At 33.8% G+C, this 13,324-nt stretch overlaps 1 protein-coding gene across 1 annotated transcript in view; it reads left to right on the top strand.

The window, feature by feature from the left end:
* LOC149783710 (nicotinate phosphoribosyltransferase-like) overlaps positions 1-13,324 on the top strand; it is a 63,271-nt gene that overhangs the window by 7,811 nt on the left and 42,136 nt on the right. The window contains exons 4-7 of the mRNA XM_089931951.1: positions 3,531-3,661; positions 5,575-5,690; positions 9,411-9,495; positions 10,982-11,090. Of these exons, the coding sequence (XP_089788077.1) occupies positions 3,531-3,661; positions 5,575-5,690; positions 9,411-9,495; positions 10,982-11,090 (441 nt within the window). The remainder of the gene's footprint in view (positions 1-3,530; positions 3,662-5,574; positions 5,691-9,410; positions 9,496-10,981; positions 11,091-13,324) is intronic.

The raw sequence follows: 13,324 nt of genomic DNA, 5'->3' as shown, positions 1-13,324 counted from the left end.
TGTAAACTGTGCCAGGTTTTAAATGATGTGAACTATGCCAGGTAACTTTTAAATGCTGTGAACTATGCCAGTTAACTTTTAAATGCTGTGAACTATGCAATGTTTCATTCACTGCTTACCATGCTAGGTAACAATTCACCTGCTGTGAATTTTGCCTAGTAAAAATTTTGATAAGCCCATCATGTGATGAAACTGTAGTTTTCCCTAACCTAAGGAGCCCCTCATATGGATTGAAGAACCTTATCCTGCAATACAGTAGATGGAGGCACCTCTACTAAACTTTGTGAACTGTGCGAGGTAACATTTCAACTAATGTGAACTGTGCCAGATAACATTTCAACTAATGTGAACTATGCTTGGTAACATTTCAAATAATGTGAACCATGTGAGATAACATTTCAGCTATTGGATTTTGAGGTTAATACAAACCATGAATGTTAAGGTCTGCAAAGTAATAATTATGAACATAATGGAATCACATCCATATTCTACAAATTTAAGTTCTGATCATATTGCCATTTGTCTAAATAAATAACCAAAGTAACCCATACAAATTGTAAAAAATCACTGTATCCATTATTTTTTGGATCATTTAAATATTCAATCTAAAATGGTACAGTAGGAACAGTCATTTTGTCAAAACTATAATATTTATTTTATTATTGCAAATGCTTGTCAGCAGGTGCCCTAGATGCCTATTTTGTAAGATACATTTCCTACTTGCCAGAAGGTCTAATTGACTGAAAAGTTCACTAGTCTTGCTGAAACATCTCTAGTCCTTCACATAAACTAATGATGACTGGTGACAACTATATCTTTACTAGTCAGTTGAAATTTAGAAGTCTTACAGGATATTGACTATCCATGGTTTTATGGACTACTCATAATTTTGGGCCTGCTCAAAATATGGATTAGCATACGCAACTCTTTTGTGCATGAAAAGTTTTTAAAATGTGACCCACTCCTATAGACACATATTCAGCATTGCCTATTTCGATATATAAAAATGCAACATTGTCCATTGCTATATATATATATATATATATATATATATATATATATATATATATATATATATATATATATATATATATATATTAGGCAACATAGCCCATTGGTATAGTTACATTAGGCAAAATTATCCATTGCTATAGATACATGTGCAACATTGCCCATTGCTATAGATATATTAGGCAGCATATCCCATTGCTATAGTTAGGCCAAAATATCCCAAAATATCCATTGCTATAGATACATGTGCAACATTGCCCATTGCTATAGATATATTGGGCAACATAGCTAATTGATATGGTTACATTAGGCAAAAATATCCATTCATATAGATACATATGCAACTTTTACCATTGCTATAGATACATATGCAACATTACCCATTGCTATAGATATATATGCAACATTACCCATTGCTATAGATATATATGCAACATTACCCATTGCTATAGATATATATGCAACATTATCCTTTGCTAAAGATAGATATGCAATGTTACCCATTGATATAGATACATATTCAACATTACCCATTGCTATAGATACATATTCAACATTACCCAATGCTATAGATACATATTCAACATTATCCATTGCTATAGACACATATGCAGCATTATCCATTGCTATAGATATATTAGGCAGCATTATCCATTGCTATAGATGTATTAGGCAACATTATTGTCTCTGAAACCCATACATCTACTGGAATGTCTCCAGGCTCCATACTGATCTATGCTTGGAGACATTAGGGTAGAGGTACAGGAATCTCATTTACATGAGTATGGGTTTTGGAGCCAATGATGTTCCAATTTCAAATAATGCAAATATCCAGTCACAAATATATTCAATCTGGAATTACTATACATGTACTGTGTAATATCTATAGTCTTGATTTAGATGTTTCTGCATCCATGAATCATGCCATCAGAAGAATAGCCACCAACTAGAATGCTACTTTTTCTGCTAAATTCACACACTTTAGGTGGAAACATTGTAAACATTCAGATCAAAGTCATATAATCTAACTAGAGTCAACTATGTGACATTACAAAGGAATTTGAATCGGAGATCTAGAGTTGAAAAATGATATACCTGTTACATGTTCTATTAATTTGGAAAGACATTTGCTATTTTGATTTTTGATTTGCACAAAAATCAATTTTTAAACGTTATTGGTTATAGATCTGTGCATTATTAATTTAAATAGCATCCGTGACTATTTTTATGTGTACAATTTAAAGGTGCAGTGTTTGTGCCAGAATAAATGAAATTATTTCTTCTTCTTTCTTACCGCTCCAGTGGCCTAGTGGTTAGAGTGTCCGCCTCAGATGCGGGAGGTCGTGGGTTCGATCCCTGACTGAGTCATACCAGAGACTTACAAAAATGGTACTTACAGCTGCCTCACTTGGCGTTCAGCATTAAGAAGTTAGTGTTAGGACTGGTCGGCCTGGTGTCAGGATAATGTGACTGGGTGGGACATCATGCTACATGTCTGCGGCATGATGCCCCAGTGCTAGACATCACTATAAACTGCCACATTGCAGGCATCGTAGCGATATGACTGAAAAATTGTTAAAGCTACATTAAAAATCAAAATAACACACACACTCTTCTTCTTTCTTGCTGAAGTATTTTCCTTAAAACAAAAACTATGTGATAAACATAATCTCAAATGGGCAATGATTTAATATTAAATTTATGCAAAGAAATGAGTCATTTCTGTTCAGATTGGCAAGGCTTGCAGAAACTGGAGATTGTTCAAGGAGTTTGAGATTCTCTGTCATCACACATATAAGTTCACAGCAGGGGAAGTACATTATTTTGGGTTCATGATTCCACTCGGAATGAATGTATATATTGTACCAACCATAATAGTACCACATGTACTCACTTATAAGTCAAGTCCAACAATATAGACCCTGATCTGCCATTGAATAATGCACTGGCATATTAGGATCAATGTTATTTGTTCTACTGACTAATCCTAATGAGCTGTATGGGCTGAGATTTGCCAGTGTGTAATGCAATGGCGGATCTGGGTCGTTGTAGTTTGCAGTTGGCTTAAACTGATAAGAGAGTACAAAGGGTAACAATATGAATTAACCATGATGTCATTATCAATGTAATATCAAAGAGTTTGTTGTCATAATGCTAAACAATAGAATTAAGCTGGTTGTGCAAAACATAACCCATAACCAAGAGATTCCAACATTTCAAGTATACAGAACATACATTGTAACTGTGACAGTCTTCATGTGACCTATTGTTCACTATTTATTTATTTTCAGTAATTCTCTGACCGAAATAGTGAAATAACGATCAAAACAAATTCTGTTAATATTTCCCATTTATATAAAAGAAATGAAAAATAAATCAAAGATTCCATTGGACCAGTCTGTAAGTCATGAAACTTGTGTGCTTCATTAGATTTGTAAACAAAATCTTTGCTAAAATTGAGTGATATGAAGAAATTGATATCTTTCAAAACAAATTTGGGGATTTGTTTTTCTTTAAAGTTTGGTGGCTACAAATGCAATGCGTTTCCGGCTTGCAGCTGGTCCAGATAAGACATTACTGGAGTTCGGATTACGCAGAGCACAGGGCCCTGATGGAGCTTTATCAGCATCAAGATATTGCTATCTTGGAGGTAAGAATTATAAATGTTAATAGTTTAAATTGTTCATTCTGTTATATGAATTTACTGTTATTCTATTTATTTAAAAAATGCTGCATCAGATCCTGCATGAAAATTACTCTTTTTGGTAGATCACCTGTCATTTCAGACCAAATTCTGATTGGAAGGATCAGTTTTTGTTATGATGTAATGACTTTGGTTGATGATGTGTCTTAAGGGACCATTTTATGTGTCCACCATTTTGGCAGAGCATATTATGCCCCGACCCTGTATGTTGATTAAGTTTTCCTGTTCTTCATGATAACTTTAGTTTTTACAGAACATACCTCAGTCACCAAACTTTGTGGATTGCTTGCACTTGGGATAAGGAAGAAGACTATCAATTCTTGAAGATCAGAAGAATAGAGATCAAAGCAGTTTTTACTATTTTAAAGAATAAAAATGTTTTCACACTGTGTCAATTTTTTCTACGTCATATATCTTGGCCGAACATTTTGATAAGCATGCACTTTTGGTAAGGAATAAACTTAGTTATTTGGGGATCAAAAGGTAAAAGGTCACAGTGACTGAAAGAAGAATAGTTTTTGTATAATAACTTTAGTTCTTGACCATAAACCATAAACCTTGACCAAACTTTGTTGATGGCTTGCACTTAGGTATGGAAGAGGTCTGTTTATTTTGGGATCAAAAGGTTAAGGGTCAGGGTCATTATGGCACAAAGATAAATGGGTTTTGTAGAAGATCTTTTATTTTTGAGATAGTTCCTGAGCAAACTTTATGGATGGTTAGCATGTGGGGTAATAAACCAAGTTTTAGATTCTATATAATTCAGACCCTGAAGCACAATTTTATCAGTGAAATGAAATACAAAACAAATTCAAATGAAATGCAGAATGAATCCAAATCAAAATGATTTCACATTATTATCTGTGATGAAATTCTTTGGCAGTTTTTCTCTTCTTACAAGCCATGACGGGGGCCCCGAGTGGCCGAGTGGTCTAAAACGTTCACCATTACGGATCACTGCCATCTCACCTCTGTCTGCGTGGGTTTGAGTCACGGGTTCGGCCTAAGTGGGTATGTGAGAAAGCTTGCCAGTGGCTTCTCGTGGGTCAGCTGTTCTTTCCGGGTGTTTTCTGGGTTCTTTCTCCACCATTAATACTGGCTGCCATGTATTGCCTATTGTGTGCTGAAAAATGGCATTAAACCCCACAAAAACAACAACAACAACAACAAGCCATGACATTGTTCTATATGAGGCAGGCATAAAACTGCTATAGGTGTGATGACATCACCGTTGTTTTTATCTGTTAAAATTCTAATCAAATCAAGTTAGATAAGAAACAAAGTTTGTTGATAAGTACACCTCCACATTTTTATTATCTTATATTTTTGTGTTTATATTTGTATTTATTGTCGATTCAGTGCTACATTGGATGCATTTGCTATTTTTTTAAAACGTTCCTTTAATAAAACAGTAGTTCTCTAGCTTTGACCGTCTCAAAAATGGAGAAAAAACTATCATTATACTAATGTTTGTTTTATTCCAAAATAGACAGTTTTGAAAGAAAACAGTGAATGAAAGTGATAAACACAAACCCAGAATGCATACTGAGACCATAAATGAAAAAGATGGAGTGACTGCTGAAATATAACTTTGTATGTAATGCAAACAAAATGATTTCTAAATGTAAATGAAGTGCTAATGATTTAGTAAACTACTACTTCTAGGGTCAAAGTGTATATTTTTTAGAGGTACTTATGGCTCGGATATTATCCCCAGTCAGTACATAAATGAACCACAATTGCAGTTGCAAAATAATTCAGAATTGTGCAAAATTTCAAAATGTCATTAATTCACTCATAATATTCTTATTTCCAATTACTTATATTTTCATACATTTTATTGATTTATGATCTTTCAGGATTTGATGGCACAAGCAATGTTCTGGCTGGTAAATTGTATGGTATACCAGTCAGAGGCACTCATGCACATGCATTTGTCACATCATATACCAGTCTTTCTGATGTCAAGACCAGAGTAAGTTTTTTCCTTTTATTTACATTAGTTGTTTGTTTAACCATATATAGTTTTTCTTTGCAAACACAGGCTCTGCATAGGTATTGCCTTTCTGATGGCATGGTTAATGTTGGCATAGGCATCAATGTTACATTTAAAAGTTAAATCTTCAGTAGCATAATATTTAGAGAGTTCTATATTTTCCTGAATATATTTGCCCAGTAGGTTATGAAAAGAGACAATCTAATAATGGTACTTTCAGAAACAGCGATGTCTGCCACTTTTTCCCCCACAACAGGTTCACTTATGGTTCCAAACTGATTACAAAGAAAATAATTTACACATGGCAGTGAAAATATTCATTATTCTGATTCTGTTCTTAAGACACAAATTGCTATTTTTAGTTTAATTTGTGAAACACAAGTTTTTTGGTTTTTATCATCAAAAGATAACTTGCGGAAATTAGGCAATGATAGTTGAAATAACATACTCGAGAAAGGGTTAATGGTAAGTCAGCTGTCAAAACACTTACCTGTGACAGTGCAAGAGTTTGTCTGTGCAATTGATATCAACACCATCTATTTGATGACTTAAAACCTACATTTTGCCTTGTGCTATAACATAACACTGGAACCGACCAGGCTAAGGCAAAGGAGCATCTCATAAATGACAGTCATTCAATGTTCCTCTTAAAAATCACAGGGTGAAGTCATTTTCACTTTCCTAACAGTAGGCGGCAAAGTTTACATTATCTAGACAACTTAGTCACCCACTTTGCCTGATAGCATGACCCCTGCTACTTGGTTGTCAATGACCACTATTTGGTTGCCAGTGACCACTACTTGGTTAAAGTATTACCAACAACAGAGGTGTTAAAGCTGCAGATGAATGATGATAAAACTGAGGCCATTCGGATCACAACACAAAGACTTTCTCAGTCACATCCTTTACCTCAAACAATAAATATCAGCAACACCAACATTAAATTCACACAGTCAGTACGAAACCTTGGAGTCACTCTGGACAGTACTCTCACGTTGCACCAATACGTCATGAACATATGCAAGGCTGCATATCTTGAGCTGAGACGCATCAGCTCCATTCGCAAAAATCTTTCAGTTGATGCCACTGAAACACTTGTGTATTTGTTAGTACTTTCAAGACTGGACTATTGTAACTTGATTCTGTCTGGTTCATCTCAATATCTACTTCAGAAACTTCAAATAGTTCAAAACACAGCTGCCCGGATCATACTTAGAGAACCACAATCAGAGCACACCTCCATGCTGTTCTGTACCCTACACTGGCTATTCATTCAATCCAAAATGTCACACAAGATTTGTTCTCTGTGCTACGTTTCACTGACGGACTCCAGTCCAACATACCTATCCGACCTCACCCACGTGTACACACCAGCAAGATACTCATGCTCCTCTTCTGACAATCATATACTCATTATTCCCACTATGAAAACAAAGTCATATGGACAACGTTCTTTTGCATACCAGGGCCCAGCAACATGGAATGAATTGCCCACTGAACTTAGACACAGTGATCCCATTCAAGAGTGCTCTTAAAACTCACTTATTTTGACTGCAAGAACAAACTTGAGGACCTAATAATGTGTCCTACCTTAAATATTTTCAGCACGTTTTTTTATGTTTTCTAATTTCATGGTGTTTGTTTTTTGTAATAATATCATTATATATGGTTTTTTATTTTATAGGTGTTGTCTATTAGTTGTAAAGTGCATAGAGCTTCTAAAGATTATGCAGTATAGAAAGTCCTCATTATTAATAATAATATTATTATTATTATTAAAATTTCTTTAGATGACAACTGATTTTTATGGTTGTCTGTTTAAAAAATGGATGGCAGATTCCTCTAATGTTTTGATTGAGATTTTTTCTCAGCAGATGGGTCATTTAAAACAAATATCAGGAATCTAATGAATAGTTATTTGGGTTTAACACCATTTCTCAGTGTGAAAGATATGCGATAGAATAGATGGTGGCCAGTATAACTGGTGGAGGAAGAATCTGAGGGAAAACCCCAGTAAGAACCACAGGTAGCTGCTGGCAACTTTCTCACATACCCACATTGGCCGAGCCTATCTACTTGATAGGTTTTAACAATTTTGGAATCATACATGTAACTTGTAGAGGTGATTTCTGATTATAAACTGTCAGTTCATCCACTTTGCGAACATTGTATTAGTTTCATCATGTTTTATCATACAGGACTGCAGCTGTGTCCAAAAATTACATGGCATGAAAAAACTAGTGGCTGAAACATTTTGGTGGCTATAAAGCATGTCAAAAGACATGACAGTTTATGAATAGAGCTCAGTACATGTTGTATGCAATGAGTTCTATACATTTCTTACAGACTGAAGGAGAGTTTTTAAATTTTATATATCACATAATGTTGAGGACCATTCATTGCTAAATATGATATTATTTTGCTAAATAGTATATTATTTTGTACGAATTGTATGATATGACATCCGGATACTAATAACATTAATGGTACATGATAAAGTGATCTCTCAGACATGGCAAAAGGTGTATTTATGTCAGAATGTTTAATAAAGACATTTTTTATGATCACGCTTAAATATACATATGACTGACATTATGTTGATCAGATTGTGAAAAGACTTGACAGTCTCAGTAATGGACAGAACTAGAATTTCATTTTTCGACAGCATCACCATTGACTGTATAAAGCAAATGATGGTAATCTATCTTTAAGCATGTATGGTTAGCTGTGTTGCCATAAATTAACATGTACTGCAGAACCTACTATCTGTTAGTTCACCATTGCAGATTTTGTATTAGTTCCACTAATCATTGACTAGTAAAGCTTATGGAATGGTCCTTTCATGTCATCTCTCTGTCTTTTAGAATAAGTCTGTTTAATACTATTCCAACAAAACTACTCAGTTATTGCCATGAAACTTTATGCACACACGCTCATCTCAATGTCTGGTTGGTATTAATTGAAAATGGGACTGGTCCGACATCCAATATGGCAGTTGTAGCAGCCATCTTGAAAATCTTATCCTGTTTGTTCTGAATATTTGTCATATTGACATGGTCTTTTGACCAGAAGACTTCTTATGATATCTAGTTGGTCCTAAATGGTGTGCATATGGTTGGATGTGAGTAGTTGCAGCTTGAAAATTTTATCACTTATTCTCCTGAATGAATTCTTGATTTCATTAAAAGACTTTTTATAATGTTTTGTTGATCCTAAATGAAAATGGGGTTTTCACCAAAAATTTCTCATAATACCTAGTTGATCCTGAATGGTGTCATTATGGTTACAGCAGTTATTGTCTTACAAATCTTGCTCCCACTTGAATAGACGATCATTATGAAATGGGCTTTCCACCAGAATAATGTTTATTTTGTTCTATATGAAAATGGTGTTGAACTGACATCCAATTTATGCACCACAGCAGTTAATTTCTAAAATCTAGTTACCACTGAAGAAACTAATGGTTTCAATACTCAGTAGTCAAAAGGAAAAAATGGTCTTGTCTTGAATTCCTGCAAGTTTTTTTTTGCTCAGTAGATTGTCATTTATTTCAAGGGTCTCATTTTCAGTGTCCCACTCTAGTTAATAGTCTGTCATTTTCTGTGGTGCTTTTTGCTTTCCAGCTGAGATTTAACTGAAAATGTGGGCGTAGATGTTTTAAAAATGCAATAAAGCAAACAAATGTTCAATTTTTTTCAGATGCTGAAGAAAAAAGATGAAAATGCAGAAGTTGATTTTATCTCGTTGTGCCTTAAATACCAAGCAGAGTTATCATCAGTTTTACGTGTGTATTTTTAATTTGTGTAATTTAATTTTGTGTGCATATTTTTTTACTTTGTATTGAACAGTTTTGTATGCATATTTTTAAATTTTAAATAGAGTTTTGTGCGTGTATTTTTAATTTTGTAATAAAGAGTTTTGTGTACCTATTTTTAATTTTGTAATTGAGATTTTGTGTGCCTATTTTTAATTTTGTAATGAACAGTTTTGTGTGCATATTTTTTTTAAATTTTGAATTTGAGTTTTGTTTGCATATTTTTAAGTTTGTAGTTGACAATTTAGAGTAAGTATTTTTAGTTTTTAACTTTTTATGGGTTGTGAAATCATTAATTGTATGAAAGATAGGTTATTTTGGCATGCGATTTGACTAGCTTGCAATTGGTCATAACAAAATTTGGGTGGACAAGCTAATTTGGTTGGAAGATGACTTTTTGCAAGTTGGCCTGATAAAACTTGGGTTGACATGATAATTTGGTTGGCATGGGGCTGACGGGTATACATTTTTTAAAATGTTGGTAAACATTGCAGCTTTGGTATACAAAGTGACATGTTTATTACATACTGACTGTATAATTACCATTGGTTCACAAAGTGACCTGTTTATTACATACTGTACTGTATAATTACCATTGGTACACAAAGGGACCTGTTTATTACATATTGTACTGTATAATTACCATTGGTACACAAAGGGACCTGTTTATTACATACTGTATTGTATAATTACCATTGGTACACAAAGGGACCTGTTTATTAAATACTGTACTGTATAATTACCATTGGTTCACAAAGTGACCTGTTTATTACATACTGTACTGTATAATTACCATTGGTACACAAAGGGACCTGTTTATTACATATTGTACTGTATAATTACCATTGGTACACAAAGGGACCTGTTTATTACATACTGTATTGTATAATTACCATTGGTACACAAAGGGACCTGTTTATTACATACTGTACTGTATAATTACCATTGGTACACAAAGGGACCTGTTTATTAAATACTGTACTGTATAATTACCATTGGTACACAAAGTGACCTATTTATTACATACTGTACTGTATAATTACCATCAGTTGATAGGTCTCTTAACAACGCAGTCATGATAAATAGTTACAAATATTCAAACAAATATTATCTGCTACTCCTTTGCACAACATTTTTATATTTCCATTCATGTCATACATGCATATATTGGGCAAATTATGTAGCATCATCATGTAAAATGTTAGATGACATCCTAATGTTGTGATGTACATCATTATCAACTGCATATACTATTCGACAACATATAAGTGATTATATTAAAGGTAAAATACATGCTTCATTAGGGTTCCATATATTGTGTTTAAAATTTCAAGTAAAATAGTTGTCAGAAGTTTAAGATATTGTTTGTTACACAAATGGTCTTGAAAATCTCCGCCATGGAATTATTTTAAATTAGGTCAGTGTAATTTGAATATTTCTGCATTTTTTTTTACAGTTTTTTTACCTGACCAGGTGAATGCAGGGGAGTTGGCTGCTTTTGTTTCCTATGCACAAGCTTTTCCAGGTGGATTTTTAGCCCTTATTGACACATATGATGCCATCAAGTAAGAAAGATGACTTTTTAAACTCATTTTCACCCAAATATTTTGTATTCTGCTCTCCTAGAAATGTTATAGTATTGTGCAAAAGATATTCCTGACAAAAATGGGATTTCCTATAAAGGAAGATATAGTAAGAGGATTGGAATATTAAATAGTTTCCCCAGAATGCATGATATGCAATGCTGCTACTTTAGCAAATAATATCTCAAGGTCTGCCTCATTTGAAATGCCGTTGTTACTTTAGCAGTGAATTTTTTAAGAGAGATCAGAAAATTTACTGATACATACCAGAGCTGATCACTTAAGCCAGGGGTCTCAAACTCAAAACCACCTTGAGGGCTGCATGAGGCATTTTCAGTGACCCAAGGGCCACACTACCTTTGTTATCTCTCATGACACCTTGTGACGCCAGTCATTTTGTGGGCCACAGGATATGGCTTGGTTTGAGACCCTGGCTTAAGCAATAAATTCTGTGCAAATTACCCATTACTTGAGGCAAAATCTTTTCAAGAAAAAGTCTTTCAGTAGCTTTATGCATGTTTCAGGTTATAGTAGCAATGACTGATATGTAAAGAGAAGATATTGGTGTGTTTGATTTGATATAGTGCATTATGGTACATCATCACAAATAGGTTTTTATCGATGAGGAAATCAGATTAAAGGGCCTTGCCCAAGGTTTCACCATAGTATCATAGGCGAGATAATGCAATATGATGGAAATAATTTACAGTGAAACTTGCTTACAATGTAAACACAAGTCAGTTTTCTTTTATGTTGATGTTATATAATATTTTTAGGTAAAAGTATGAAAAAGGGGGTATATAAATACTGTCCTTCAGAAGTCACCATAGCTCAACAGTTAGAGTCTGGATTTATGATGAGAATGTTTCATTCTTATGGTTGGATCAACCTGGATTAGCTACAGTATTGTGTCATTGGACAAGACACTTTTCAGTAACTTTTAAGTATTTTGCTGTGCCTTGAAAGTAAATAAAAACAAAACCAAAAAACACATTACTATCTACACACCCTTTGAATTGAGGTGACCACTAATGTAGATCAAAATATATGCCATTAAACTTGCAAAATGATACACTGGTAAATCTTTTAAATCATAGAAAGAAGTTTCTCAACTTGTGCTCAAAGAATAACCCTTGGCTTTTTACAATCTTCATTTTAGGACATTTTATTGCATGTTGTGCTTTGTCTTGAATATCATATGAGTCTTTTTTGCCATAAGAGTTTTGTATGAGTCTTTTATGCCATAATAGTCTGTTACAAGTCTTTTATGACATAATGTCTTGTTTGAGTCTTGTGTGCCATAAGAGTCTTATATGAGTCTTTTATAATAATAATAATAATGAGGAATTTGTATAGTACCTAATCTTTAGAAGCTCTAAGCGCTTTACAACATTAGACAACACCTATAAGATAACAAAAAAAAAGAGTCTTGTATGAGTCTTGTATGCCATAAGAGTCCTGTATGAGTCTTGTATGCCATAAGAGTATTGTATGAGTCTTGTATGCCTTAAGAGTCTTGTATGATTATTTTATGTCATAACATAAGTCTTGTATGAAATTTATCATGTCTTATGAGTCTTGTATGCCTTAAGTCTTTCATGAGTCTTGTATGCCATAAAGTCTATTATTGGTCTTTTATGCCATAATAGTCTTGTACAAGTTTTTTATGCCTTAAGTGTCTTAAGAGAATCTTGTGTGTGTATTTTACGTCGTAAGAATCTTGTATGAGTCTTTTATGTGATAAGCCTTGTATGCCTTTTAAGAGTCTTGTATGCCATAAGAGTCTTGTATGGGTCTTTTACGTCGTAAGAATCTTGTATGAGTCTTTTATGTGATAAGCCTTGTATGCCTTTTAAGAGTCTTGTATGCCATAAGAGTCTTGTATGGGTCTTTTATGTCGTAAGAATCTTGTATGAGTCTTTTATGTGATAAGCCTTGTATGCCTTTTAAGAGTCTTGTATGCCATAAGAGTCTTGTATGGGTCTTTTACGTCGTAAGAATCTTGTATGAGTCTTTTATGTGATAAGCCTTGTATGCCTTTTAAGAGTCTTGTATGCCATAAGAGTCTTGTATGGGTCTTTTATGTCGTAAGAATCTTGTATGAGTCTTTTATGTGATAAGCCTTGTATGCCTTTTAAGAGTCTTGTATGCCATAAGAGTCTTGTATGGGTCTTTTATGTCGTAAGAATCTTGTATGAGTCTTTTATGTGATAAGC

Source organism: Sinohyriopsis cumingii, chromosome 14 (assembly GCF_028554795.1).
Source record: "Sinohyriopsis cumingii isolate HCF-2022 chromosome 14, ASM2855479v2, whole genome shotgun sequence".
NCBI classification, from domain to species: Eukaryota; Metazoa; Mollusca; class Bivalvia; order Unionida; family Unionidae; genus Sinohyriopsis; species Sinohyriopsis cumingii.
The sequence above is the reverse complement of the archived record's forward strand: the minus strand, read 5'-3'. Positions and strand labels throughout refer to the sequence as shown.